We start from the raw sequence: 27,770 nt of genomic DNA, 5'->3' as shown, positions 1-27,770 counted from the left end.
GGCAAGGTTACACGGTAAGCCAAAGTCACGCAGATGGTGATGGATTGCACAGTATCCTATTACCAGAAAGAAAGACGGGAAGGCACCGCCGTAAGCATCGAGTTGTGTTAATAGATGATTTGCATTTTGCTGAATGTTCTGGTATCAGCTGTAAGCCGAAGTCCTTGTTTCCTATTGATGTGTTACGAAAAAACAAAAACGAAGCAAAACCAAAAGCCCTCTAGAGGTTCGGGCGGTAGAACTCAAGCGTACCCTGCTCCACCCGACCCGACCAGACCCCGAAAACTCCGCGCGCCGCATCGCTTGGCCAGGCAGGGCCTCCCAGACCGGAAGTCAGGATGCGGGGCCGGAAGCTGAGTGAGGGGCGGCGCGGACATCTGTGGGCGGGTGGCTGTTGTTGGGTCAGTCGAGGCGGCGGCGACTCTGCGCCCCCCGGCTGCGGATGGAGGCGGGGCCGCATCCCCGGTCGGGACACTGCTGCAAGCCTGGCGGGCGGCTGGACATGAACCATGGCTTCGTGCACCATATACGACGGAACCAGATCGCTCGGTACCGCCCCGCCCTGCGCTGTCGCCGCCACTCCTGGCCTGGCCTGGCCCGACAGTCCCTGACTCCCGCTCGGCTCCCCGCAGGGACGACTATGACAAGAAGGTGAAGCAGGCGGCCAAGGAGAAGGTGAGGAGGCGGCACACGCCCGCGCCGACGCGGCCCCGCAAGCCAGACCTGCAGGTGTACCTGCCGCGACACCGAGGTGAGGCCGCCCGCCCCGCCTGTCTCCAGCCCGCGCGCTCTTCCTGCAACGCACTCCCCTTCTCTGTAGGGAAAAACCACTTCTTACTCCTAAGGTTCAGCTCACCTCATCTCTTCCCGGAACCTCAACCTCAACGCTCCCAAATCTCCGCTGAATGATTCTCCCCAAAAGTGGGACGATTCACAAGCCCCCAGTTAAGCATCGCTGTCGCAGAGAGTATCCAGGAGCCTGCAAGACGTTTATCTGCCGGTTTGCCCCACCGTGCTGTATTTTAGTAAGGTGCTCCGCTACCTAGCAAAGAAAAAGTCTGGCACAGCGATGAGCGACCAGCACATAATTGTGGAATGAACCCAGTAAATGGCCTTTCCCCAGCTTCCCTGCTACCTAGAGATCACAATGGTGAACATACGACACTTAATTTTTATTAAGCATTATTACTTCTTTTTTTAAGTTTTTATTTTATTTTTGAGACTAGGTCTCTGTCGCCCAGGCTGGAGTGCAATGGTGCGATCTCACTGCAGCCTTAGCCTCCCGAGTACCTGGGACCCCAGGCGTGTGCCACCACACCCAGTTAATTTTGGTATTTTTTGTAGAGAAGGGGTTTCCACCACGTTGCCCAGGCTGATCTCGAACTCCTGAGCTCAGATGACCTGTCTGCATCGGCCTCCCAAAGTGGTGGGATTATAGGTGTGTGCCACCACACCCTACCTTTGTTAAGCATTACTTAAAGTGCTTTTAGATCTTATGTATATTAATTCATTGAGTCTTTATACAACCTCATAAAAACGCTTATATCTGTTTCACAGTCAAGAAACAGGCACAGAGAGGTTAAACAACTTGCCCAAGATCTCAGCTAGTAAATGGCAAAGCCTAGATTTGAACCCAGGCAGAGCTCTATCCACCCTTCTGCTTTCCAGTACTTTTTGCTAAACAAATGTGCATTATGTACCTACTGTGTGACAGGACTGTGCTGGCCTCAGGGCAGGGATGCAAAGGTAAATAAGTTCTTGACTGGCAGCACACCAAACACTTACACTGGGCCGGGCATGGTGGTTCATGCCTGTAATCCTAGCAGTTTGGGAGGCCCAGGTGGGCGGATCCCTTGAGGCCAGGAGTTTGAAATTAGCCTGGACAACATGGTGAAACCCCATCTCTACTAAAAATACAAAAATTGGCCAGGCATGGTGGCAGGCGGCTGTAATCCCAGCTACTCGGGAGGCTGAGGAAGGAGAATCACTTAAACCTGGGAGGCGGAGGTTGCAGGGAGCCGAGATGTAGCCACTGTACTCCAGCCTGGGCGACAGGGCAAGACTCATCTCAAAAAATAAACCCACTTACACTAGACCCATAAGAAGATTGGGGCAGCTGGGCGCAGTGGCGCACGCCTGTAATCCCAGCACTTTGGGAGGCCAAGGTGGGCTGATCACTTGAGGTCAGGAGTTCAAGACCAGCCTGGCCAACATGGTGAAACCCCATCTCTACTAAAAATACAAAAATTAGCTGGACGTGGTGGCACTTGCCTGTAACCCTAGCCACTCGGGAGGCTGAGTCAAGAGAAGCGCCTGAACCCCAGAGCGGAGATTGCAGTGGGCCGAGATCGCACCACTGCACTTTAGCCTGGGTGACAGAGTGAGACTTCATCTCAAAAAAAGAAGACTGGGGCTTTGTTAACCGTATATTTTCCTGCAGCATCTCTATGGGCAGGGCCTTCAGCAGCATCCCCCTCTTCTTTCTTACTGTGGTTCATCCTTCCAGATATCTCTGCCTACCCACGCAACCCAGACTATGAGGAGTCCGGTGAAAGCAGCAGTAGTGGAGGCTCTGAGCTGGAGCACTCTGGCCATCAGCTCTTCCGCTTAGAATACGAGGCAGACAGTGGAGAGGTCACATCAGTTATCGTGTATCAGGTACGCCTGGTGGAAACAGCTGCAGCGTGAAGGTCCTGGGCTATGGTAGTAATCACTGTCAGACCCTGAGCCCTGTTTTCCTCAGGACCTCCAGTGGGAAGTGTCTGCTCCGTATGTGAACCTAGGCCTGGCGGGCAGTGCTTTTGAGCACAACTCACTCCCATCTCACAGTGATTCTCAGTAGGGGAACACGGAGGGCTCTTGGCCCCCAGTGGAGAATCACTATTACAGGGGACATCTGGGAAATGACAGGTGCTGGCAAAAAGCCTTGAGCTAAACGGAGTTCTGTGAGAGTGTTTAGGGACAGGGCAGGTCACCTTTCTGGAAGAAGCCAGGCCCTGAGCCTCCTGACTCTTCCTCCATGTAGGGCGATGACCCAGGAAAGGTGAGTGAGGAGGTGTCGGCACACACGCCTCTGGATCCACCCATGCGAGAAGCCCTCAAGTTGCGTATCCAGGAGGAGATTGCAAAGCGCCAGAGCCGACACTGACCATGTTGAAGGCGTTCTCTCCAGGCTGGATTCACTGCACTCGGAAGAATTCTGCCCAGGAAATTTAGTGTGGGGGTACCAGGACCAGTTTGTCTGATCTTGAGACCCCCAGAGCTGTTGCATCCATAGGGTGTTGCAGGACTACACCTGGCCTGCCTTGCAGTCATTCTTTCTTATATGTTGACCCATTTACCCAGCCTGATATTCTGGATTTTTTTTTTTTTTTTTTTTTTTTGAGAATTTTGTGTGGCTAATGTGGTGTTCTAGAAGCAGAGACTCCAGGGAGAACCAGAATTTATGAAGCCTTGTGCTAACATGGTGCTTTCTCACCGAGGTCATATGCCTGCTGCTGCTGTTCCACTCAGCTCCATGAACCATGTTTGTTATTTTATGGTTCTTCTGTGCTTTTGCTCATTTCCACCCATGTATTCATAGACCTTTTTTCAGCCCTTTTTCTTTGTTCCTTTCCCTCATCTTTTTGCCTCAGGTAGAATCCATCAGTTCTCCTCCCCCTCCAACATGACTGTGTACCTCCAGCTGCTCAGGACTTTGGAGGTGGGGAGGTCTAGGGATCTATCCTTCTAAAAAACTCTGCAAGTAATTCTGATACCAATAAAGTGGGAGACCTCCATTTTTGAGGCCTATTTGCAAGCATGTCTCCCTCCCTTTCCATGGCTTTTTCGTTTCTCGCATGTTCCACTGCTTTGCACTGTCTAGATAGCAAACCCAGGAAGATGTTGGTGCTAAACTGCAAAGATTTCTTACAGCAAAACCTGCCTTGGCCAGGGCTACAGAATTCCAACTTTCAGCTTCATTCCTAGCTGTGAACAGACTGTCCTCTGCTCAGACTAAAAGGGAATTATCAAAACAAGTGGGAACTCACTCTCAAGTTGTGACTTAACAGTTCTGAACATACCTACAAAGGGAAAGTCAATTTTAGCAATAATTGCCTGATTGACAACACGCCAGAGGGAATGAAATGAGACCTTCTTTCCTACCTCCCAGGAGTATATAACTCAGATCCTTACCATAAAGATCCCCAGGAATACCACTGCTCTCACCCAGTGAACATTTTTTCTAATGCAGGGTTAGGCTTAACGTCTGAATTCCACAAGACATCCTCCCTCTCCAGTACGGAAGTTCCAAGGCACTTGTTTTCCAGCACATCAGCCTAACCTCAGTGCCTTGAAATGTGGCTTTAAGCCTTTGAGAACTGAGATTTCCTGAAACCACAGCCCCTTGCCCCAGGGGTTTCTCCACATCCGGGTGTTAAGACACCTGATGGCACTGTTGGTTTGTTCCCTATACCCCAGAAAATCTATCCTGCAAGGTAGCTACTTCAATCATGTCATTAAAATGTGGCAAGTCACAGCTCGCAATGCCAAAGGAATGCTGGGGCAGTAAGTCAGGTGGATAAGTGAGAAGGGCCTGGTAGTGCAAGCAGCCAGGGACCAGAATGCTCCAGACCTACAGAACTGGTCAAGGTTAAGTGCCTTAAACTTGCCAATCGTGGGCTCAGTTCTCCTTTTAAAGGAGAAAGGGTTTTTCCTCTACTTAGGCAACTGGGCTAGAAGGGCCTTTTGACTTCTAATGTTAACTACCCTCCAAAGCCTCCTGGGTCAAGGAAGCTCTCCCAAACTCCACCCTGTTCTTCCTGGTCAGAGAACCAGTCAGTCATTTTAGTCTTCCAGTCCTTAAACTGATCTGATGACTTGGAACATAGGATTTCACTGGAAGTCTTTGGCTTTTTAGTCTGGAAATACTTTTGAGGTCTGTCTTCTCAGCTGGATCACCTGTTTCCTGGTTTTATTACACAATTCAGAAGGCTAGAAGAGGAGTTTGGGGACTTGGCACCTGAAAATTTAGACCCCATTCTTGTTAAGTAAAGGAAGAGGTAGGGAGGCCGAGGTGGGCGGATGATGAAATCAGGAGATCCAGACCATCCTGGCTAACACAGAGAAACCCCGTCTCTACTAAAAATACAAAAAATTAGCAGGCATGGTGACATGTGCCTATAGTCCATCCCAGCTACTCGGGAGGCTGAGGCAAGAGAATTGCCTGAACCCAGAAGGCGGAGGTTGCAGTGAGCCGACATCACACCACTGCACTTCAACCTGGGCAGCAAAGTGAGACTCCGTCTCAAAAAAAAAAAAAAAAAAAAAGGAGGTAAAAGGCAAGGCAGCATTTAATAAATACCTATTATATCCTTTTAAGTGTTTGTTGTGGTAATCCTCACAAAGACCCCTCTCAGGTAGGGGACTGATGGAAATTCCTTGCTATTAAACTTTTTTTCTTGAGGAATTTTGCTTATCAAGTGCATATACACTATTAATATTTTCCACTCGAGAGAGCACTGTAAGCTAATTTATGCAGTGTGACTGCATTAAGCACTAAGCTTCCTTCAGAGCTGGCCTATCGGAGATGCTACTGCCCTTTCTCCAGGTGTGTCTGAAATGCCTGCCCAAGGATGGCCCTTAGCCAGGTAACAGCCTTATAGCCCATCCTCATTGCTTACTGCCACCCCTCAGCTGGAGTCCAAGGCAGTACTATCCAGCTTATTCACCAGACCTGCCTCCAGACATCTACTTCTTTCAAAAATTAATGTTTCCCATGAAGGAACAAGTGCCAGAACATTTCCCACAGATGTCCCAAAGAACAGTGTCCGATGAGACTAAGTGGAACTTCCCAGCAGGCTGCTTTAGAATCTGCTCATTTGACTAGATACGATGTAATTGGCTGTCTTAAAAAAAAAAAAAAATACACAATCTGATAGGCGTATCTCATGCCCATTCAATATGGAATGTTCTTCACTCACTGAATTTAAGCCTGTATTTTAGATTTTGTGGTTCCTGGGCCACAATGGGTGATGTCATTGATAGAAGGAAGCTGGGTTTGCAAGGGTTTTGGGCTGTGCAAGAGTAAACACTAGAGCTTGAGTTGTATCCAGCTGGCAAGCACGGAAGTCTTTGAAGAATGTAATGTAAGACGGGAAAAGAATGTAAAGCTTTTTGTACCAAATGAGAGTTGGAGCCCAGCCAACAAATGCTTTTCCCTGTGTAAAAGTCTCTCTGGAAGGGACATTCCATCTCCATGATGCACTCTGAGGGACACTGTCAACTTGAGATTGGCCCCATCCAGGTGGGAGGAACCCCTTTGGGATGGGGAGTATCCAATCTGCTGTGCATTTGACGGGATCTCTGAATGGCTAGGTAATGGATCCCCAGCAGGCTCACAAATTTAAATGAAGCCTTTGTGTGCACAAAGAGGAATAAGTACAGATTACTTTCCTACCACTAGATTTTTGGGGAGAGTCACCATGGAATGTTGACAATTAAAATATTTTAAGCTCCCTTGCTGAATTCCTGTCCTGTCCATGAGGAATCAGATGGTCATACAGCCATAGGCATCCACCCGAAATTTCCCTAGGAGTTGGAGTAATGCTAGAATTGAAGACCTTCTGAGTAAAGGGCTTCTCTGCCTTCTCAGAGCCAGGAGAATTTGCACTGGTTGTGTTAAATGTATAAAAAGCTATATGTTCACCAGTTTACTCATTTCCAATGTGTAGATGAATAAAATGTAGTGCAAATTATTTGAAAATCCCAGAAGGAAGGTACTTTTCAAATGCAGTATTTTTTTTTAACAAATAAACTTACTATTTTTACAGCACTGTTTTTGCCAAGAGTTGTGAAATCACTTGTGTACACGGGGAAGTGGAGGTTAAATACCTGCCCTAAAGTCATTCCACCACCGAGTCAGCACTGGAAATCTCATCTCTTGCTTTGCCACACTATTTTAAGAGCTGTCCCTGTTGGAACATAACAACTAGACAGATTCATGTAGCATTAGAGTTGGAAGGCCTTTTTAAAGACATCTGGTCCTACTTCGTACATGATACACAATTCCCCCTACCAACTACCTATGAAGAGCCCTTCTGTCATACAGAGCTCTATCCTGGGATAATTCTATTTTAGGAACTATTAGATTGTCATATTAAGCCAAAAGCTGCCTCATGTCCCGGATCTGGAGTACTATGCCTTGCCCCCACATCATGTTAGAACTTGAATAGTCCTCTCAGGCCTTCATCTTGATTGGATAGGGACTCAGACCCAGCTCAAGAAGATACAGTGTTAAGAATTGCAAAGCTTCCAATTAGGGTTCACAGCCCCATTGGGCAGATAAGGTGCCTAGTCAATGGGAATGCAGTTGGGCAGGAAGATGGTTCCTGTCAATTAGCAAGGAAGCACACCTTGGTCCTGAGGCACAAAGCATAGCCAGCGGCAGGTGGGCTGGATTTTATCCCCCACTGGTTCATTCAGCCAAGTGTGCTTGTACAGTGATCACTACACAGCCATACTTCTTAGCCCTGTTTTAACTACTTGTCCTGATGTGATTAAGGAAAGGGCTCTCCTGCTGGGCGCGGTGGTTCACATCTGTAATCCCAGCACTTTGAGAGGCCAAGCGAGCAGATTACCTGAGGTCAGGAGTTCGAGACCAACCTGGCCAACATGGTGAAACCCCGTCTCTACTAAAAATACAAAACTATTAGCCAGGCATGGTGGCAGGCACCTGTAATCCCAGCTACTCTGGAGGCTGAGGCACAGGAATCACTTGAACCCAGGAGGCAAAGGTAGCAGTGAGCCGAGATTTGCGCCATTGCATTCCAGCCTGGGCAACGAGTGAAACTCCGTCTCAAAAGAAAAAGGGCTCTCCAACAGGTCTTCTGCTTCCATTTCTACTTTCCACTGGGTCCAAGAAGGTTTTTCCTTCTTCAAGTCATTGTGCAGTTTATTCTGCTCTACCTTTCTAAAGCACAGGGTCCTGTTGTTACACATAGCTTTTGCCTCATCAGTCTTGCCAAACTTCAGCTCCCCGCACCTGGCAGCCTGCGCCCGTGCACCATTCAGGTGATGATCTGCCCAAGTGTCATCTCACAAGGGCTCCAACAGATGCTGGGACTGCCTTCGAGACAGAATGCCAGGCACAATTCTGATATGTGAAAGTATTTCCACCCTTGCAATAATTTAAGGAACATCCAGGAATACACTCATAGCCTGTAAGTTTTTGGTGAAGCTGGTCAGTAATTTTTCCCACACTATCCTGTTTCCTTTTCCCAGAATCCTCCGGGTCTCTCACCTTCCCCTCTTTGCTTACCAACACTGGCCATGTTAATCCTTACCTACTCTACACTGACACCTACATGTGTGGATGTCCTCTGATCTCTGCCGCCTTATTTCAAATACGTGTTGATCAGTAGGGAAACACGTCTTGGGCACTGATTTCTGGCTAGTACGCTGTGTACTTGCACGCAGGAAAGCAAAAAGTATCTAATGAAAGCAGCCCTCCTCCGGAGTTTGCTGAGCCACAGGAACCATAAGCCAAATCCCAGGCGCTTGGATTTCTTAAGAAACAGCCAAGGCTTTGTGTCTGCTTCTCTGGACTCACCGCAGCCCTGGCCAGAGGCAGGCATGGGGCGCCGAGTTGAGAAAGCTTCCTAGAGGACTCACCGTTGGCCGGTGCAGCCTGCAAAATATGCGCAGCGGCGGAGAGACGCTCCTCCAGCCATGTGCACGGCGACAATCCCAGGTAGAGCTGGAATGCAGGCTGCCCCGAGGTCCCCAACTGCTGGCGCTTCCCCCGCAGGAACCGATTAAACCAAACCTCTAGGAATCTTGGTTTTAGAGCGGTCTTAACGCCACAGCCCTCCGCGCCCAGATCCTCCGAAGTTGGGACACCGCCCACGTTTCCCCCGTGACACGGGCGCGGGGGCTCGGGAGTTGTAGTCTCGGGCAGGGCGCGGGCGCCGAGGCCGGGGCTGTGCGGACTCCACGTCCCGGCGGGCGGCGCGGCGAGGCCTGGGGCCGCCAGGGGCGGGGCCGCTCGGCCCTTTAAACCTTTCAGGGCTGCTCCGAGGGCCGCAGCTAGAGTCGGCGCCACGAGGGGGCCGAGCAGGGTGCGGCAGCGGCGGGGCGTTCCGGGGAGGTGCGTACTGGGCTCCCTGCCTTCCTCCGGGCTTCCAGGAATCACCTGGGAAGTCTCGCGTCCCGGGTCCCGGGGAGTCGCTGGCCGCAGGCTCCGGCCCCAGTTGGGGTCCCCGCGCCCAGGCAAGCGGGGGCCGGGCCGGGCTTTCCGCTTGAACCTGCCCCTCGCCCAGGGCGCCGATGGTCAGGTGGTTGCCTTCGCGCCGCTGACTCGCCACCGCTCCACTGGGCCAGCACCCAGCCTCTCCTTGGCGTGGCCTCTTCGGTTGTCCAGCCCGTCTCCCAGCCCTGGTCCCTCAGAAGGAGGGTAACTCCCTTCCAGATGTTACGGTCCGCCTGCGTCTCTCAGCACGCCGGTGGCATTTGGGTTGACCGCGGAGGCCCCCAATGCCAGAGGGTGTCCACGTTCTGCCTTGGGCTCAGCCCAAACTTTGGACGCTCAGAGACCCAACGGGAGCCCTCGATAAGGTGTTGACCCCCTTCCCCTCCCCCTTCCCGGCCAGTTACCCACTCCTGGACTTTGCTCTCTACCAGGCCAGGGCCGCTGATGGTTGTGGCAGAAACATCTCAAGGTAGCTGGTCCGCCCCCACTTCCCCATCTACCTCTTGTCCTCCCCCCCCACACCACCACCACCCTGGCTCCCCTCCCTCATGACCGCCTGGATCCTCCTGCCTGTCAGCCTGTCAGCGTTCTCCATCACTGGCATATGGACTGTGTGAGTAAAGAGGGGTGCGGGGGGCAACAGGCGCTTGATGACGCACACAAAGTCCCTTGTCCTGTTGTAGGCTCCAGGGTGGTACCCAGGGTCACTCTGGCTGTCTCAAAAGCCTGGCCTGGTGCCTGGGCACACAGCCCCTTGGGACAAGCTGGCAAAACTGCTGTCCAGCAGGGTGGCCCTGACAAATATACTTCTAGCCAGGGCAATTTCCAGGGGGCCTCTAGCTGGGGGACATGCTGCAGGTGCTGGTATGGCATCAAGCTTCAGGGACCCCAACTTGAGTCCCTAGGAACAATAATGAGGCCGAATGAGGCCAGAAATCAAGGTTGAAGAGAAGGGTCATGGGGTGGGTTGATGGGGAGCTCAGGAAGGCTGGCCAGGGTGACAGTTCTGTTCCCACAGGTATGCCATGGCTGTGATGAACCACCATGTATGTCCCGTGGAGAACTGGTATGAAGGACTCTGCAGACAGCCTCGCTCTAAAGTTTCCTTCATCTCTGTCCCCTCTTGGGCCCAAGGGTGCCACGAGCCAGACTGCAACCCTGAGCCTCACTGCTCTTCTCTGAAATTGGTCCCCAGGCATGGCTTCATGCCACCTACGCACTTCCCACCATCCCTTTGCCCCTTTGGTTACTGCTTCAGGCCAGCACTGGGGAGTGTGATCTTCTGTCCCTGTAGGGGAGGTCTGGGAGAGAGTCCTCTTTGAGGCCTGAGGCTATAGGCCAAGGGACTGGGGGCAGTCCCTTCCCCCAGTCTACTCCCTGTCCTGCCTGCCAGGTCCTACAATGAGTCCTGCCCTCCTGACCCTGCTGAGCAAGGGGGCCCCAAGACCTGCTGCACCCTGGACAATGTCCCCCTCATCAGGTAAGGCCTAGATATTGGGCAGGGGGAGATCCGAGGTCCTCCCAGACAGACCCTCAAGCAAAGAGCTGTCCTTGGGTCTCAGGAATAATAAGTATCCTAAGAGCCACTTCATAACAACACTACTTGCCAGTTACTATGGGGCAGGCACTCTGCTGAGAGCTTTATATGCATTGTCTCTTTTATCGTCCCGGGAGTGAGGCAGCTATTGTTTTCACCATTTTATAGGTGAGAAAACAGGCTCAGTCTTACTTATCCAGGTTACACAGCTAGTAAGTGGAGGCACCTGGATTTAAGCTCGAGCCCTCAGATTGCCCAGCCCGTGTTCTGGCTCAAGGATAGCCAAACCAGCTGCAGGGCTCAGCAAAGAGTGTCAGGGTTGCCTGAACACTCCTGGGCACTTCCTTCTCTCTCACACACGAGCTCTGCTTTGGGGGCCCAGCCTGGAACCAGTTGTTCATGAGGGACCCTGACTTTTCACATGAATCAATGGCCTGCCTGCTAAGGAGCAGGTGCAGGTGAACCAGGGGAGAGCCAGTGAGCCAGAATGGGGGCCCCCTGGGCCTCCTGCCGCCCTCTTACTCTGTCCTTCCCCCTCCTCGCAGCAAGTGCGGCTCCTATCCCCCAGAAAGCTGCCTCTTCAGCCTCATTGGCAACATGGGTGCTTTCATGGGTGAGTTGTACCCTTAGCCCTGACCCTGCCTGCCCAGCCCAGTGCCCCCAAAACAGAAAGGCCCAGGAAGCCCTTCCTCTGTGCAGCCCTCCCCACCAAAGGCTGAGGCAGTAGAAGCAACGTCTCTCCCCTTCCTTAAAGGCCAAAAGCTGACTCCCACACAGCCACCCTGCTGGCTGGAGCCTGAGGAAACCTAGTTCACCACCCACCTGTCCATTCTGAGGGGCAGGAGCACCACAGCGTCTGGGGGAAGCTGACAGGCTCACTGGGCAGGGCCAAGGCTGGAGGAAGGCCTCAATTGTGCTCTCCTCCCCCAGTGGCCCTGATCTGCCTCCTGCGCTACGGGCAGCTCCTGGAGCAGAGTCGGCACTCTTGGGTTAACACCACAGCGCTCATCTCGGGCTGCACCAACGCCGCGGGCCTCTTGGTGGTTGGCAACTTTCAGGTGCTTCCCCTTCTCCCCGGCAAACCTTGAACTTTACCTAACAAGACCTGGCTGCCTGTAGGATGGCACCTCAAGGTTGGGGCTGGAACGAGGGAATGAGAAAGGAGGGAGAGGAAGGAAGAGGCAGAGAGGAAATTCACTGAAGGAGGGGTGGAGGGGTGGGGCCAATGGCCACATCACCAACTGGCCCTTCTCTGGGCCCAGGTGGATCATGCCAGGTCTCTGCACTACGTTGGAGCTGGTGTGGCCTTCCCTGCGGGGCTGCTCTTTGTCTGCCTGCACTGTGCTCTCTCCTACCAAGGAGCCACCGCCCCACTGGACCTGGCTGTGGCCTATCTGCGAAGTGTGCTGGCTGTCATCGCCTTTATCACCCTGGTCCTCAGTATCCTTTCAGGATGGGGCAGCCGGGAACTCATCCTCTAGCTCAACCTTTCTCCCTCCCAAGAGGATGGGGGATGGCGGCCTAACACCTCTCCCTTTGGAGAGGTGAGGCCTGAGACTGCAGAAGGGGTGTTGCCAAGTTTCCATATGTCCTACTGAACATTTCCTTAGCCCCATTTCAGGTGGAGTCTTCTTTGTCCATGAGAGTTCTCAGCTGCAACATGGGGCAGCCCTGTGTGAGTGGGTGTGTGTCATCGATATCCTCATTTTCTATGGCACCTTCAGCTATGAGTTTGGGGCAGTCTCCTCAGACACACTGGTGGCTGCATTGCAGCCTACCCCTGGCCGGGCCTGCAAGTCCTCCGGGAGCAGCAGCACCTCCACCCACCTCAACTGTGCCCCCGAGAACATCGCTATGATCTAAGGTCTGGGGAGGGTGGCTGGCCCGGCCTCTGCAGCACCCCACCCCATATCTTCTTTGCATTTATTTTGTACCAAAAACAATTTTGAGAAAGTATTCTGTTGGGATCTGGGCTTCCTCACTTCTGGAGAAGTGGCCATCCCATGTCCACCTGTGCCATAGAGGAGTGGGCCCTGCCAGCTGCCATAGCTGCATGACCTGCTTCCCCACCCCACGGTGTTGTTTTGTTTTTAAAGGTCACCTGTCCTCACTCACCCAGCCAGCCCTTCAGGTGCCTTCTACTCCCAGTGCCAAAGCCAGACCACTGGGGTTTCCTGCTGCAGGAATTGGGGGCTGGGAACAGCAGAGGGGATAGAAGTCTGGTGGAGGTGGAGTGGGCACGCCTTAGCCTACAGAAAGGCCCATTTCTGGGCCCACTGAGCTGCACTGGGATTCTTCACTCTGCCCCTCACTTCCTTTAGGGCAAATAACACAGCAGAACCACGTGGGTATTTTAGTACTTTTTTTTTATATTAAAAGGATTCTAATTTGCATGTTTGTAGTCTGTTCTGGAGAGTCGGAGGGCCTGATCCGGGATGGCTTTCCATAAGCCAAGGATGGCAAGCCCTTGCCCCCCAGGAGAGTGCTGAGTGCACTCTGTTGCCAGAAACAAAGGATGCCAGGTGCCATCCAAATACCCCTTCAAAGGGCTTGAAACCCTTCTGGGCCTCTAAGCAATCTAAAGAACCGCCTTGGTCTGATAATCTCACCCATCCCCCACTCAGAATCTGCTTTGAACTTTGATTCCTTAGGAGGCATGGGGGGAAGGTGGGGGTGGTACAGAGAGCAACTTTAAAATATTAAACGTGGCTTTCTCAATGGAGAGAAAGAAAACCTCTGGGATTACAAAGTTAACTAGACATTGCAGTGGGAGGAGGGTGCAGGCTAGTTTATCTGCTTTTTTTTTTTTTTTTGAGACAGAGATTTGCTCTTATTGCTCAGGCTGGAGTGCAATGGCATGATCTCAGCTCACTGCAAACTCTGCCTCCCAGGTTCAAGCAATTATCCTGCCTCAGCCTCCCAGGTAGCTGGGATTACAGGTGTGTGCCACCACGCCCAGCTAATATTTGTATTTTTAGTAGAAACAGGGTTTCACCATGTTAGCCAGGATGGTCTCGAACTCCTGACCTTGTCATCCACCTGCCTTGGCCTCCCAAACTGCTGAGATTATATGCGTGAGCCACTGCACCAGGCCTAGTTTATCAGCTTTAAGTAATTAACTGGGTACCAGACCCTGACACATTTTGCCTTCCAACCATGAACACATAGGCCCAAGCCCTGGCTGATGCAGTAATCCAGTTCTTTACCACTGCCATGAGTCCAGATGGGCCAGCAGAGAGGAAAACCGCAGCCTGGTGCTTTCTGTGGTTTAGGATCACCTTCCTCAACAGGAGTAGAGACCTGATGGAGGATGCAGAGCCCCTGGCCAGGTCTGTGATCAATACAGCCTCAGGGTGGGTAAAGAAACCTTTAATGAGGATTCAAGGTTAGTAAGGAAGACGCAGAGGGCCACCACTCAGCCCCAGCCTCCTCACGTGTACATGGCTCCATGGAGGTTCTCCAGTCGGTGTTGCTGCTGCTGTTTTCGAGCCTAAAGGAAAGAAGGCACTCTGGGCAGGGGCCCAAACTGAAGGCCTATGGGTGAGGGGATAGGAAGCTATCATGGGGCTGGCTCTGTTTTCAGGCCTCTGGCATCTGCATTGCTGAGGCTTTTACCACAAATCAAAGTCACTAACAAGGCAGCCAGAGCCAGGGATTCTGAGGCCTACCCAGTCCTGCTGAGGTGGGAAGTGATGGCAGTGGGGACAGGACTGAGGGGGAGTCCATTACGACCCCTCCACTTAACCACCAGCCGCTACCTTATCTCGTCTGTGCTCCTCATAAGTGTCGTCATCAGTGGGCAGCTCATGGCGGCACAAGGGACAGGAATTTGTCTGAGAAAAGTAGAGTAGTGTTCTAGCCTTGGTCTGATCTTCATAAGCTGATAACCACCCTCCCCTGCTCCCAGCTGCCACTCTTCTTCGATCCCCCAGCAGTCCATGAACAGAAAGAAGCTTGAGTACTGGGCCCAGGGCAGGGTGAAAGCTGGAAGAAGAGAAGCAGTACCTTGTTTAGCCAGGGCAGAATGCAGCTGGAATGGAAAAGGTGATGGCAAGGCATCTCAATGGCAGTCTCCTCCTCCTCAAATTCCAAAAGACACACGGGGCACTTGAGCTCTTTAGGAAGGAGTGCTGGTCAGGAGAGCTGCTACAGGCTGTGCCTCCCAAGCTCCCACTCCTGAAGGATACTTGCCCCCACCTGACCTGGAAAACTGAAGGACCCAGACCACAGTCTGGCTTGGGGTAGGGGTGGGTCTGGCCCAAATAGCAGAAAGAATTGGTGTCCTCACCAGCCTGAGAGCCTCTGATGACTGTCCTGGGGAGGTTCTCAACCACATTCTTGGCAGCTGGTGGAGGCAGGTGGTGGTCCCAATCTACTACCAACCCCAAGTCTTCAAAGTCCATCCTATTGAAAAGTGACCTGGGGAAGAGGATGTAAAGTCAGAACAAAGGAAACCTATGCTTTTTCTTTGACCCCCATAATCCACTGGACATTAATAAACACCCTGCCCAGTAGGAATAATAGCTACCCTTAGTAGTTAGTAGATGCTCACTAGATAAAAAGCACGATGGGAAAGTTTACAGCTGCTATCAAACCGTTCCAGCAAGTAAAGTGTTTATTCCCATTTTACAAATGAGGCAACAGGCTCAGAGAAGTTACTCAGGCCACGCTAAATAACCTGGTAGAGCCAGATTCCAAGTCAGCAGTACCTACTATTCCTGATGAATATACCCACTCACAGCACACGGCCCCAACCCCGCCCTCATGCCTCAACTTCCGCCCCCACGCCCACCACTCTCCAGCTCCAATCTTTCCCGCAATCCCCTTGCCCAGGCTAGCCCAACGGACGGCCCAAATTATCAAGATACTCATCCCCACACCCCTCAGTCTCGCCGCCCGGACTAACTCCAGATTACTCATCTGTCCTCCCCAGAATCCGCTGCCCCTGGTAATCCGTCTTCTCCAGCCAGCCCCAGCCCAGAAACCTGCGGGCTGGACCCCATCCCCAAGCCCCGCGCACCCACCTTGCGAGCTCCAGCAGCATGTTGGTTCGCGTCTCCTGCTCGGGGTCAGACGGCTCGCAGTCGTGTTCATCGAAATAGGACGCCATGGCTGTCCAGCCTCCTGACACAGCCCTCGGACCCGGCTCGATAGTGGCCTAGCGGTGCCGCCCAATAAACTGACGAGCTGAGAGAGGCTGGCCAATCAGAGTATCCGAGGGACGGGCATAGTGGCTCGTTAAACCTCACGGAAAGCGGAAGTACTAATTCGGCCCCCTCTCACTGGCTTGAATAAGTCAGGTGACCAGAGACCAACGCCAATGACGGAGATCCGGCTGGTGAGGAAACGTTTGTTTTGGAATCGGAGCCAAGACTGAATTCCCTGGAATTTCTGGCGCTGTCGCGTCCAAATGTCTGGTCTGTTAGGGTCCTCAATCTGCCCTGAGGCTCAGAGGGCTTCGACTGCGCGGATGCTAGAGGCCTCTGCGAGAAAAGGCGGCGCTGGCCCAGGAGTTCAGGTTCCTGCGAGCGTTGGGCCATGGCGCTTCCCGATGCGCTGTCCAGATCCCCGCCGGACACTTCTGCCCCGCGGCGCTCTAGTTGGTTCAAGAGTTTGCGTTTGATTCCTCCCCAACCCCCGAAAAAAAAAATTCCTGCACATTTCTTATGTGTTAGGCATAATAATAAAGGGTGGGGCAAGCCTCCCTAACCGAGAGAGAGAGCTCTCTCTGCCAGAGAACCTGGGGCCTCAACCAGCTCATGGGACTGTTACCTTCAGCCCATTGCTATCCCTAGCTGCTGTAAAACTAGCGGCTTGTACTAAGACCTTTTCATTCCTGGCTACACATGAATTCCCAGAGGAGAGAATGGGCGCGGAGGAGCTTTAGAAACACCCGTGTATGATACCTTCCAAAAATCTGATTTAACTGATCTGTGGTGGGGCCTGGGCAATGGCACTTGTATAAATTCTGCAGGTGAAGCAGGTTTAAGAACCACTGCACTCTTGGCCAGGCTTGGTGGCTCAAGCCTGTAATCCCAGCACTTTGGGAAGCCAAGATGGGCGGATCACGAGGTCAGGAGATCGAGACCATTCTGGCTAACATGGTCAAACCCCATCTCTACTAAAAATACAAAAAGAATAAAAAATTAGCCGGGCGTGGTGGCGGGCGCCTGTCCTCCCAGCTACTTAGGAGGCTGAGGCAGGAGAATCGCTTGAACCCAGGAGGTGGAGGTTGCAGTGAGTTGAGATCGTGCCATTGCACTCCAGCCTGGGCAACAGAGCAAAAATTCCATCTCAAAAAAAAAAATTTTTTTTTTTGTTGAAGTGCTTTCTTCTTTGTCATCCTATCTACAGTCTCATTGGTCCTCTAAGCATCCCCAAGATGACAGAAAAATAATAGATTTCATTCTCAGAGAAACAGGCTCAGATGGGGAGGACTGGTTCAAGGGTCTGGTTTGGGGGCCATTGTATTCTTTTACCCACACTCCCGGTCTGTGTAGGGTTGGATCAAGTAGGGAAGGGAGAGGAAGGAGCTATCTCCCAGGGGTGGAGTCCTTTGGGTGATGGGCTTTCTAAGGAGCCCGAAGGGTAGAGACAGATGGGATTAACCAAACTGGGGACCTTCACACACAGATACCAGCTTTTAATCAAACAGCAGCTTTTACTGAGCTCCAGGTAGGGCTGGCCCAGCATGGCCAGTACAGCAGGCTGCCCTCGAGGGCCAGTCTGTGGCATGACAGGAAATGCAGGGGTGCACATGTTGGGGCTGCCCTTTGGCACTCACTGGGGTGGGTCAAGGGAGAGCAAACACCAAGGTCCTCTGGAGACCAGAACCGGCCAGTGCAGCCGTTTGGCTTCTGCTTCAGGACCAGCTGGGTCAGTCCCCAGGCCCTGAGGCAGTGCCTGCATCCTGGGTCCGTGGGGCACTACTGCTGTCACTGCTCTGAGGGAGAAAGACGGCCAGAAGCACAATCAGGATGATGAGCAGGCCACCGACCACCACCAGCCCCAAGCAGACCCGGCTACGGATGTTCTCCCAGCGCTTCTTCTGGGCCAGGGTCTTTGTAGTCTTGCTGAAGGTTGAGCTCTGTGGATACCCCCAGACACAAAGTGAGAGTAAGCTGGCACCCCCTTTGCCTGGGAGCCAGCTCCTCCCAGACCCATCTGAGTAAGGCTTAGTCTCCTCCTGCATCCTCCCCATCTTGTCTGCTTTCTTTCTTGTTTTTTTTTTTATTTGTTTTTTGTTTTGTTTTGTTTTGTTTTGTTTTGTTTTTGAGATGGAGTCTCTCCCTGTCACCCAGGCTGGAGTACAGTGGCACAATCTCAGCTCACAGGAGAATTCAAGAAATTCTCCTGTCTCAGCCTCCCTAGTAGCTGGGACTACAGGCACATACCACTGCGCCCAGCTAATTTTTGTATTTTTAGTTGAGACAGGGTTTCACCATGTTGGCCAGGCTGGTCTTGAACTCCTGACCTCGTGATCCACCTGCCTCGGCCTCCCAAAATGCTGGGATTACAGGCATGAGCCACCGTGCCCAGCCTTGTCTGCTCTCTTTCTATACCACCTGCCGTGGAACCCTCCCCGCCTGACTCATCTCAAACACCAGTGTGGCCCCTTGACTTTCAGCCCTAGTGTCTCACCCTCAGTTAACAATGCCAGTACTCAGGCTGGACACAGTGGTTCATGCCTGTAATCCCAGCACTTTGGGAAGCCGAGGTGGGAGGATCTCTTGCATCTAGGACTTCAAGACCAGCCTGAGCAACATGGTGAGACCTCATCTCTACAAAAAATCAAAAATCAGCCAGGCACGGTGGTACATGCTTATAGTCCTAGCTCCTCAGGAGGCTGAGGCAGGAGGATCGCTTGAGCCTGGGAGGTAGAGGCTGCAGCAGATGTGATTGAGTCACTGCACTAGCCTGGGCAACAGAGTGAGACCCTGTCTCAAAGTAAAAAAGAAACAAAAAACAACGCCAGTCTTCTACCTTTAGGAAGGTCCACAGCTTCAAACCAAGGCCTTCTTATTTTGTGGGGTCTCTCTGTTGCATGTCTAGACTATGGGTGCCTGAGGAAACCCAGAGGCCCCACACTGGCCCTCAGTAAGGCCTCAACCCCACCAACGACCTGGAGATCCTGAATACAGCCCAAGAGAGCCTTTCCCAATCCTCTCCCCTCCCCTCCATGCTCCCCCAGGCCTCACACCATATCCAGGAGTTGCTCTGAACGCTGCTCCAGTTCGGCCAGCTTCCCATCACGCTCCAGGACCTTGTCGAAGTTGTTAAGCATAATTTCCGTCACCTCGTTCGCCTGCCGCTGGCACCGCTCCAACTCTTTTCCTGCCTGGGCACCAAGCCCAAGGTCAGGGATGCATGAGGCCCCCACCTGACCCTCATCTGCCCCTGAGATCTAGAAGCCTCCTTCTCCCCCGGTAGGTGGGTACAGCATGAGAGTAACAGCATCCTTCGTGTAAGGGTGTGATGTGTGTGGAGTGAAGGGCTGGCCTTTGGGGTGAGTGCAGCATACCTTAGGTCTCACAGGCTCCACCCCTTGCACATCAAGGCAGGGTGACCTAGGACCTAGGCCGGCCCTGGCTTCCAGCACCTCAGCTTCCTCTAAGCTGTCCCAAGGTGGGATCTTCCCAGGACCCCACCCTCCCACAAAGCCGATTCTTTTCTCACCTGCTCCAGAATGGCCTCTACCCAATCAATGCACAGCTGCCCTAAGGTTTCCCACTGGCCTAAGAAGGCAGCAAAGAATGGGTAACCAAGCTACCTGGCTGGAACACACAGGGAGGAGACCTACCCTACAGGCTAGAAAGGTAATTTTGAAGCAGCACACATCATAGTCTCTGCCTAACCCCTCTCGCCCCAAACTGAGAAGCTCAGATCTCCCTCCCTGGGCCTCTGACTGGTCAGGCCAGTTCTGCCTCCTGGCCTGATCTGCTCCCTATATCACTGCCCCAACTTCCCTCTCTGCCTGGGAATCTCAGTGGTACCAGCCCCTGGCCTCCAGCCTTCCAGTCAGCTGGGGTCCTCACTGGGGTCCAACTTACAGAGATGAGACCAACTCTTAGATTTCCCAGCCTGGGCAGCGGCTTTGCCTCCCTTCCCAGCTCATTTCAGGGGACTGGGAAGGGAGGTCTTGGATCCAAGCTGGGGAAGGTTGAAACGACAGGGGAGAGAGAAAATCTGGGTCATGTGCAAGAAAGGCACTGGGCTTCGGGTGCACGTAACAGAGACCCCAAGCAGGAGGTCCTAGTATAAGCCAGAAGCCTAGGAGCAGGGACATTTCAGGGAGATGAATACCAGTGGATTAGCAAACCACAGAAACTCCTTCCTCTTAGCCTAGTTCCCCACAGCCCATTCCTGTTCCCTTCCCCTCCTTACAAGAAGGGCAAGCTTTGTTTTCTGCCAGCCCACGTCACCCATTGTCTACAACAGACATTTTGGCACTTGACTGAATTCCACCTAAAACCAGAAAACTTAAGTGTTAGAAGAGATCTGGTGGTCACAGAGGGCCACCTCCCACTCAGGCAAGAATCCTCCTTCAGGTTCCTTGCAGCTGCTTGGTACACAGCCTCCAAGAATTCCCAGTGTATGAGTCCTATCTCCCCAGCTGGACCACAAACTCCCAGAGGGAGGGCAGGGAGCAGTGCCCTGCCTTTGTCCACCACCATCCCACCAGGAGGCCAGCACAGTGCTGACCATTGCAAGCAAGGACTCAGTGAGTGGGCCAATTACGATACAGCCTAATCAAAAGCAACTCTTATTCTCAAGAGATGTTCTCCCAGCATATTTTCCTAGCCCTGCATGAGTTTCGAGGGGCAGGCATTTGAAATCCAAATAGGTCAATATTTACCCACGAGCTAGAAAAGCAACCTGCTTCAAGAGAGGTCAGGCAAACCACTGTAGGGGAGGGTACGCTCATAGGCTGGAGGAAGCAGTAAGCAGGAAACACAGAGGAACAACGAAGAGAGCAGGGAAACTGCACTCTCACCTTTTCTTGAGTCAACCATCATCACTATTATTACTATTATAGCATTCAACAAGGCTCTGTCATTCAATCCTTTGAACTTCCCCACATTCAAATACTCCAAGGCAGGCTGGGCACGGTGGCTCACACCTGTAATCCCAGCACTTTGGGAGCCTGAGGCAGGCAGATCACTTGAGGCCAGGAGTTCGAGACCAGCCCAGCCAACATGGTGAAACCCTGTCTCTACTAAAAATACAAAAATTAGCCAGGCATGGTGGTGCGTGCCTGTAATCCCAGCTACTTGGGAGGCTGAGGTGGGAGAATCGCTTGAACCTGGGTGGCGGAGGTTGCAGTGAGCGGAGATCACACCACTGCATTCCAGCCTGGGCAACAGAGCCAGACTCCGTCTCAGCAAACAAAACAAAACAAAACAAAAAATAAAATTAAATAGTCCAAGGCCAGACGCGGCAGCTCACACCTGTAATCCCAGCACTTTGGGAGGCCGAGGCGGGCAGATCACGTGGTCAGGAGATCGAGACCATCCTGGCTAACAAGGTGAAACCCCGTCTCTACTAAAAACTACAAAAATTAGCTGGGCATGGTGGCGGGTGCCTGTAGTCCCAGCTACTCAGGAGGCTGAGGCAGAAGAATGGTGTGAACCCGGGAGGCAGAGCTTGCAGTGAGCTGAGATTGTGCCACTGCACTCCAGCCTGGGCAATAGGGTGAGACTCCATCTCAAAAAATAAAAATAAATAGTCCAAAGCAAAAACTTGAGAATGGATAAAGACTCGAAAATAAGAGTCACTGCTAGAGACTGGGAAAATACTGGATATTATCTTTATATATATATATATATATATATATATATATATTCTAAATATATATATATTCTAAATGCTACAGCTGTTTTTACCTTATTCTTCAACAAGGGGTGATATTTGGGTCACATTCTCCAGAGGGCTGGCTGTGCTTCCAGCTGTAATCTGGACCAGTCTCCCCCAATGCAAAGCCAGGCCTGCCTGGAGCCAAGATGGACCCAGGCCTAAAAGAACACACTCACTGCAGGGAACACAGAGGCCTTAGACTCAAGTCTCGGGCCCTCTTTGGCCCCCACTCAACCAGAGGAAAAAGGACGCTACCTATATCCATAGGTCTCTGCTGGCACTGTGAGAAATAAAGCTCCAGGGACCCTGGAAGGAGGTAAGCAAGAGGACAAGGGTCACACTGCCTTACGCCACACTGTAACTCAGCATAATGTCTGCAGACAGCAGATATGTGATAAACAGTTCCTGAATGAATTGTGCCTATATTTTTTTTTTTTTTTTTTTTTTTTTTTTTTTTTTTTTTTTTTGAGACGGAGTCTCGCTCTGTCACCCAGGCTGGAGTGCAGTGGCGCGATCTCGGCTCACTGCAAGCTCCGCCTCCCGGGTTTACGCCATTCTCCTGCCTCAGCCTCCCGAGTAGCTGGGACTACAGGCGCCCGCCATCTCGCCCGGCTAATTTTTTTGTATTTTTTTAGTAGAGACGGGGTTTCACCGTGTTAGCCAGGATGGTCTCGATCTCCTGACCTCGTGATCCACCCGTCTCGGCCTCCCAAAGTGCTGGGATTACAGGCTTGAGCCACCGCGCCCGGCCTGTGCCTATATTTTTAAAGATGGGGTCTTTCTATGTTGCCCAGGATGGTCTTGAGCTCCTAGGCTCAAGAGTCCTCCCACCTCAGCCTCCCAAAGTGCTGGGATGACAGGCATGAACCATCATGCCCGGCCTAACTGTGCCTATTCTTAAAGAGACCACTTTGCCCTGGGGAAAATACATATGTAATACAATTAGAGAAGAGGAAAGAGTTACACTGTGTGATACAGATAGTAAGTGTTGGAGCTGCCACAGAGAGGGTGCCATTGCGGGGGGTGACCCCTTGAAGCATGGCATGGAGCTGGGACATTCTGGCACTGAGAGATAGGGATACACCCTGACAGTGAGGACCAGGCAGAGGATGGGCGGGACAGGGTGGGGCTACAGAAGGTAGAATAGGTCAGGTAGAGAAGACTGGCTCCAAGTGGGTGATAAAACTTAAGAGCTAGCGTGGGTTTTTGAGTCAAGGGTGACAGTCAAGAAGTGCTTCAGGATAATTTCTCTATTGGTGGTAGACAGGCACAGATAGAAGTAAGAAAACGGCAGAGAGGCCAGCCAGAGGGGTGGAGAAGTACCATCAGCAAGGCTGTGAGGAGATGCCCACCAGGACAGAGAGAGGTGACGAGCAGAGCATGGAGAAAGGAAGAAGGGTGAGAGACGCATTTCTGAGACCTGAGGCCAGAAGCCTGCAGGGCTTGGAATTTTGAGCCAGAGCGAGCGGGGAGCAGTTGTGTCATTGCCAGAGAGTGGCAGTTACACAGGAAATGTTCTTGACTGTTGCCCCCTGTACAGAATATCCCCTCTATGACACTCAAACCTTTCAGGTTTTTCTGGGCTCAATCTCTTTGATTCCTCCTTTGAAAATGCAGTTCTCAAAACCATACCATCTGGGCCAGGCACGGTGGCTCATGCCTGTAATCCCTGGACTTCGGGAAGCCAAGGTGGGCAGATCACGCCTCTACCAAAAAATACAAAAATTAGCCAGGCAAAGTGGTGCCTGCCCATAGTCCCAGCTACTTGGGAGGCTGAAGCAGGAGAATTGCTTAAACCTGGGAGGCAGAGGCTGCAGTGAGCCAAGATTGCACCACTGCACTCCAGCCTGGGTGAAGGAGTGAGACCCTGTCTCAAAAAAAACAAAGAAACAAAAACAAAAAAAACCTCCCTATCCTAACTCTCCTTGTCTCCCCGTCTCCTGTCTAGTATCCAAGAAACCCTGTTCTAACTGTCGTCAGATGAATGGGTGCAAGTACTGGTATAACATCGCCTCCCTAAGTCAGCACTCAGCTCAGAGACTAGGAGTAGAGCTCTGCTTTGCACCCCTCTGTTGAAATCCTGCTTCTACCACTCACTAGCTGAGTGACTGAGACTGAGAATATGACCTTTCTGACCTCCACTTCCTCTTCTGTAAAGTGCTGATAATGATGATTTTTCTTACAATGTTAGCTAAGGATTATGTGACATATTCATTTGTGATGTAAATCAAAAGCTTAGCACAACGCCTGGCACATACTAAATGCTCAATAAATAAGGGCTATTATTATTGATGTGGCCCACATTTCCCAGCTCTGTTTTTTTTGTTTGTTTGTTTTGTTTTGTTTTTTTAGCAGTCAGATCTCAAGAATTGTACAATATGGCCAGGTGTGGTGGCTCACACCTGAAATGCCAGCACTTTGGGAGGCCGAGGCGGGCAGATCACAAGGTCAGGAGTCAGATCACCGATCTGGCCAATATGGTGAAACCCTGTCTCTACTAAAAATACAAAAATTGGCCGGGCGCGGTGGCTCAAGCCTGTAATCCCAGCACTTTGGGAGGCCGAGACGGGCGGATCACGAGGTCAGGAGATCGAGACCATCCTGGCTAACACGGTGAAACCCCGTCTCTACTAAAAATACAAAAACTAGCCGGGTGAGGTGGCAGGCGCCTGTAGTCCCAGCTACTCGGGAGGCTGAGGCAGGAGAATGGTGTAAACCCGGGAGGCAGAGCTTGCAGTGAGCTGAGATCTGGCCACTGCACTCCAGTCTGGGCGACAGAGCGAGACTCCGCCTCAAAAAAAAAAAAATAAATACAAAAATTAGCCAGGCGTGGTGGCAGGCACCCGTAATCCCAGCTACTTGGGAGGCTGAGGCAGGAGAATCACTTGAACTTGGGAGGCGGAGGTTGCAGTGAGCTGAGATTGTGCCGCTGCACTCCAGCCTGGATGCAGAGTGAGACTCTATCTCAAAAAAAAAAAAAAAAAGAATTGTGTAATACATATGGTCAATAAAACCTCTTCGTTTTACAAAATGCACAGCCAAGCAAGCTCTTCCTTATGGCAAACTTGTACACATAGTACACATAATTGTTTCTAACCCGTAGCTCAGAACTTTACATGGGCCTTTGGTAACCAGCATCTAGTTTATTTTCATCTGGCACTGCAGGCTGTTGAGGTTTTACATCTTGAGCAAGAATAACAGCCACCATTCAATGGGCACATACTCTGAGCTAAGCACTATGCTGCTTGCTGTTCATTTGCTCTGCCTCATTTAATCTTCACCCAACAACCCATTGAACACCATATTATTAACCCAGTTATTTTGTTTGCTTGTTTGTTTTTGTTTTGAGACACAGTCTTACTCTGTCACCCAGGCTGGAGCGCAATGGCACGATCTCGACTCACTGCAACCTCCACCTCCCGGGTTCAAGTGATTCTCCTGCCTCAGCCTCCTGAGTAGTTGGGACTACAGGCATGTGCCACCACACCCAGCTAATTTTTTATATTTTTAGTACAGACAGGGTTTCACCATGTTTGCCAGGCTGGTCTTGAACTCTTGACCTTGTGATCTGCCCACCTTGGCCTCCCAAAGTGCTGGGATTACAGGTGTGAGCCACTGCGCCTGGCCTTTTCCCAGTTTTATAGGAAACTTTGGCTCAGAGGTGTTAAATCACCTGTATAAGATCACAGAGCCAGTAAGTAGAAGATCTGGGAGTTGAACCAACACAGACTCCAGGCATCACATTCATAACGGGTGTGCTAAATTAGATACAGGTACAAGGAGGTCAAACACTTTAGCTGACTGGCTAAAGAACCACCAAACCTTTTGATGCTACCAACTTAATTTGTGTGCATATGAGGGAGGCCCGCGGCTCAACACACACATTCTTTGGAGAGAGGATCATCTACAAGATTAATAAATTCAAGTAATTACTCATTCCATTTCCATCTTTCCTATCCTGCTTTGTTCCTGCTCTGTCCCCTATACTTGTCACCATGCTGGCATGAAGGACATGCCCAAGAAATCCTTGTTGGTTGAGTGAGTCACAGAGAATAAAAGAAAAGTAAAAGGAAGAAGGACCAGGGAGGGAAAGGGGATGGGTGGAAGAAAGGGAAAGAGCTAGGGTGAGAAAGGGGCAATAGTGAAGAAGAAACAGGAAGAGGCTAGGAAATGGATGGGTGGAGGAGCGACCTCCCCAGGCTCTCCTCCACAGACTGCCTCAAATGTACCCGTGAGAATCCCCAGGTTTCCCAGTACCCTCCTCCCCCAATAAATTATCCTGCCTTCAGCCTTCACTTCAGGAGCTTCTCCCCAAGAGCTAAGGGCCGGCTGAAGCCCACCCCTACCCCTGCCTGACCCCTTGCCCTGCACACCCTGAAGTGGGCTCTGGGCTCTGCCCTATTCTCAGAGCCTTCCTCAGCTTCCCCGCATGGCCTCAGAGCTCAGTGCTACCTTCCTGCCCCACTTCCTCTTCCTGCCTCCAAATTCCCTGGAGATGAGGCCATCCAGGCATTGACCCCTAGCCAGGCCACATCCATCACACCTCTGTCAGTTTCTCCGAGGCAAAATCTTAAAGCACCAAGCCTACTTCCTGCCCAGTCCATCTTCCCAGGAGCCCTAGGGAAAGGGGGAAACCGGCACCAGCTGTTCCTGACATCTTCGCCTTGGAGATGGCAAGTGAGGACAGAGGCCAGGATATGCAGCAGGAGTGGGGGGTGACTCAACTCAGGAATGTGTCACTAGGTAGAGGTTAGCAGGGAGTCAGGCCTGTGCCACACTCTGATAACTTCAGTGGAACTTTCAGAGTAAACATCTCCCTTTCTCTTTCTCTAGGGGAGGAGTTAGTTCTCCAACACCCTGCCATGGGGCTGGAATGGCCTCTGCCACCCCATCTGCTCAAGTTTCCAACTCCTGAGCCAGGCTTGGCTCCTCACAGCCGCGGAAAGGGCTGACGAGGTCATTACATTTCCTACCACTTCTTAGCAGTGGGTTCTGAGTGCCAGGCGGGTCTCTGCCATTGTGTCTCCTTTAACCTCGCAAGGACCCAACAAGGCAGGTATTACTGACCCCACTTCACAGATGCGGAAAAGGAGGCTCAGGGAGGTTAAGTGACTCGCCCCGGGTCACAAAGCTGGGATCCCAGCCCGGAGTCCTCCAAAGTCGGTGCTCTTAACCGCTTCGCTTCAGGAGAATGGGGAGCCCGGGCCCTGCTCGCTCTGCGCGGTGCAGCCAGGACGAGGCTCACGCATTTCCCTCCCAGGCAGCCCGCGGGGAGTGGAGGGTCCGCCCCATCCTGCTCCGGCCGTGGTCACCGCCTCGGGTCTGACCCGCATGGGCCCTAACGTACACCCCGGCCTGTGGACTTCGGACTCCTTTCTCCCACCCTCGCCACTCGCCCTCTGCCCGTCGCAGGGCTGGCCGGCCCCGCCCGGGCCCTCACCATCGCCGCTGCCGCCGCCGCCTCGCCTGCTCCCGGCTTCTCTGCCGGCTGAGCGGCCGCAGTGCCAGCGGTCCCGGAGGAAGCGCAGGGGCGGGGCGGGGCGGGCCGCCGAGAGAGGGCGGGGGGCGCACCTTCCGCGAGCGGCGACCGAAACTGAGTCAAATCGAAAGCGATGGGCCACAGCGACCCGGGTCGGTAGACTCGCCTCCTCCCGGGCCCCAGGAGCCTGAATTCGGATGACACCTCAGCCTGGTGAACGGCCACACCTCGGGGCCTGATCTGTGGAATGGGCACGGTGGAGTGAGCCCTGGAGTCTCCTAGGTCGGGTTTAGCTGAAGAGGCATCATTCATTCACTCAACAAACACCCTATGAGTGTCACGGTCAGGCACTACGCTAGGTCCTGGAGACGCCATGAACAAGCCAGGTAGGGTCTTTGTCACCTTGGTGAGTGCATCTCACCCAGAACCAAAAACAGGCCCCCCCAAAGTTTTGAAACTAAAGACAAGTGGTGATTGCACAACATTCTGAATACATGTCATTGATTTGTGCACTTTAAAATAATAAACTGTATGTTATGTGACTTTCACCTCTATTCAAAAAGAAAGCAGCCCCACATGGGCAAAGTACTAGCTCTAGCCTTTCTGTATGTCTCTCCTCACCATGAGGGCAAGTGCAGCTCTGTGCTGGCCTGCACCTGCTCCTCAGTCAG

The 27,770-nt window shown here is 52.2% G+C and overlaps 5 protein-coding genes across 15 annotated transcripts in view; 2 read left to right on the top strand and 3 right to left on the bottom strand.

The window, feature by feature from the left end:
• USP39 (ubiquitin specific peptidase 39) overlaps nucleotides 1-8,945 on the bottom strand; it is a 47,650-nt gene extending 38,705 nt beyond the window's left edge. Inside the window, exon 1 of the mRNA XM_033175307.1 lies at nucleotides 8,653-8,945. The gene's annotated coding sequence lies outside the window, so the exon portion shown is untranslated. The remainder of the gene's footprint in view (nucleotides 1-8,652) is intronic.
• CUNH2orf68 (chromosome unknown C2orf68 homolog) lies at nucleotides 341-6,814 on the top strand. The gene is made up of 4 exons (XM_033175322.1): nucleotides 341-549; nucleotides 633-751; nucleotides 2,507-2,658; nucleotides 3,026-6,814. The coding sequence occupies exons 1-4, from the start codon at nucleotides 443-445 to the stop codon at nucleotides 3,146-3,148; spliced, it is 501 nt and encodes a 166-aa protein (XP_033031213.1). The 5' UTR covers nucleotides 341-442; the 3' UTR covers nucleotides 3,149-6,814.
• A 65-nt stretch (nucleotides 8,946-9,010) lies between the features above and the next one.
• Nucleotides 9,011-13,159, top strand: TMEM150A (transmembrane protein 150A). 3 transcript variants are annotated; one of them, XM_033175308.1, is made up of 8 exons: nucleotides 9,013-9,127; nucleotides 9,661-9,842; nucleotides 10,248-10,295; nucleotides 10,623-10,709; nucleotides 11,312-11,379; nucleotides 11,697-11,824; nucleotides 12,029-12,206; nucleotides 12,388-13,159. In XM_033175308.1, exons 2-8 carry the CDS (start codon nucleotides 9,778-9,780, stop codon nucleotides 12,627-12,629), a joined length of 816 nt encoding a protein of 271 aa, XP_033031199.1. In that variant the 5' UTR covers nucleotides 9,013-9,127; nucleotides 9,661-9,777; the 3' UTR covers nucleotides 12,630-13,159. The 3 variants fall into 3 exon arrangements, with proteins under 3 accessions (XP_033031200.1, XP_033031199.1, XP_033031201.1); XM_033175309.1 differs by lacking the exon at nucleotides 10,248-10,295 and having other exon boundaries at nucleotides 9,011-9,127; XM_033175310.1 differs by lacking the exon at nucleotides 11,312-11,379 and having other exon boundaries at nucleotides 9,037-9,127.
• Nucleotides 13,116-16,877, bottom strand: RNF181 (ring finger protein 181). Of its 7 annotated transcripts, none has more exons than XM_033175318.1 (5): nucleotides 15,791-16,464; nucleotides 15,055-15,197; nucleotides 14,772-14,881; nucleotides 14,525-14,599; nucleotides 14,120-14,256 (listed from the first exon to the last, which is right to left on the bottom strand). In XM_033175318.1, exons 1-5 carry the CDS (start codon nucleotides 15,874-15,876, stop codon nucleotides 14,197-14,199), a joined length of 474 nt encoding a protein of 157 aa, XP_033031209.1. In that variant the 5' UTR covers nucleotides 15,877-16,464; the 3' UTR covers nucleotides 14,120-14,196. The 7 variants fall into 7 exon arrangements, with proteins under 7 accessions (XP_033031205.1, XP_033031209.1, XP_033031207.1 ...); XM_033175316.1 differs by having other exon boundaries at nucleotides 14,120-14,275; nucleotides 15,055-15,185; nucleotides 15,791-16,369; XM_033175319.1 differs by having other exon boundaries at nucleotides 15,055-15,185; nucleotides 15,791-16,369.
• Nucleotides 16,878-17,393: 516 nt separating this feature from the next.
• On the bottom strand, nucleotides 17,394-27,212 carry VAMP5 (vesicle associated membrane protein 5). Of its 3 annotated transcripts, XM_033175312.1 has the most exons (4): nucleotides 27,061-27,078; nucleotides 19,817-19,916; nucleotides 18,967-19,104; nucleotides 17,394-17,853 (listed from the first exon to the last, which is right to left on the bottom strand). In XM_033175312.1, exons 3-4 carry the CDS (start codon nucleotides 19,048-19,050, stop codon nucleotides 17,644-17,646), a joined length of 294 nt encoding a protein of 97 aa, XP_033031203.1. In that variant the 5' UTR covers nucleotides 19,051-19,104; nucleotides 19,817-19,916; nucleotides 27,061-27,078; the 3' UTR covers nucleotides 17,394-17,643. The 3 variants fall into 3 exon arrangements, with proteins under 3 accessions (XP_033031203.1, XP_033031202.1, XP_033031204.1); XM_033175311.1 differs by lacking the exon at nucleotides 19,817-19,916 and having other exon boundaries at nucleotides 27,061-27,212; XM_033175313.1 differs by lacking the exons at nucleotides 19,817-19,916; nucleotides 27,061-27,078 and adding an exon at nucleotides 26,688-26,995.
• Between the last annotated feature and the right edge of the window lie 558 nt (nucleotides 27,213-27,770).

This window comes from Trachypithecus francoisi, unplaced genomic scaffold (assembly GCF_009764315.1).
Source record: "Trachypithecus francoisi isolate TF-2019V2 unplaced genomic scaffold, Tfra_2.0 Lachesis_group17, whole genome shotgun sequence".
Taxonomy (NCBI): Eukaryota; Metazoa; Chordata; class Mammalia; order Primates; family Cercopithecidae; genus Trachypithecus; species Trachypithecus francoisi.
This window is presented reverse-complemented; position numbering and strand designations above follow the sequence as displayed.

Excerpts from the sequence above, each read along its gene's own strand:
- RNF181 (XM_033175314.1), bottom strand. The coding sequence starts at position 15,876 with ATGGCGTCCTATTTCGATGAACACGACTGCGAGCCGTCTGACCCCGAG. Across the intron at positions 15,198-15,790 it reads ATGCTGCTGGAGCTCGCAAG|CCTCTTCCCCAGGTCACTTT; the intron begins GTGGGTGCGCGG and ends CTGACTTTACAT. Across the intron at positions 14,257-14,524 it reads AGGAGCACAGACGAGATAAG|GCTCGAAAACAGCAGCAGCA; the intron begins GTAGCGGCTGGT and ends TCTTTCCTTTAG.
- TMEM150A (XM_033175308.1), top strand. The coding sequence starts at position 9,778 with ATGACCGCCTGGATCCTCCTGCCTGTCAGCCTGTCAGCGTTCTCCATC. Across the intron at positions 10,296-10,622 it reads GTATGTCCCGTGGAGAACTG|GTCCTACAATGAGTCCTGCC; the intron begins GTATGAAGGACT and ends CCTGCCTGCCAG. Across the intron at positions 11,380-11,696 it reads CAACATGGGTGCTTTCATGG|TGGCCCTGATCTGCCTCCTG; the intron begins GTGAGTTGTACC and ends CTCCTCCCCCAG.
- VAMP5 (XM_033175311.1), bottom strand. Across the intron at positions 17,854-18,966 it reads CAGAGCAACTCCTGGATATG|AGCTCAACCTTCAGCAAGAC; the intron begins GTGTGAGGCCTG and ends GGGTATCCACAG.
- CUNH2orf68 (XM_033175322.1), top strand. The coding sequence starts at position 443 with ATGGAGGCGGGGCCGCATCCCCGGTCGGGACACTGCTGCAAGCCTGGC. Across the intron at positions 752-2,506 it reads GTACCTGCCGCGACACCGAG|ATATCTCTGCCTACCCACGC; the intron begins GTGAGGCCGCCC and ends TCATCCTTCCAG. Across the intron at positions 2,659-3,025 it reads CATCAGTTATCGTGTATCAG|GGCGATGACCCAGGAAAGGT; the intron begins GTACGCCTGGTG and ends TCCTCCATGTAG.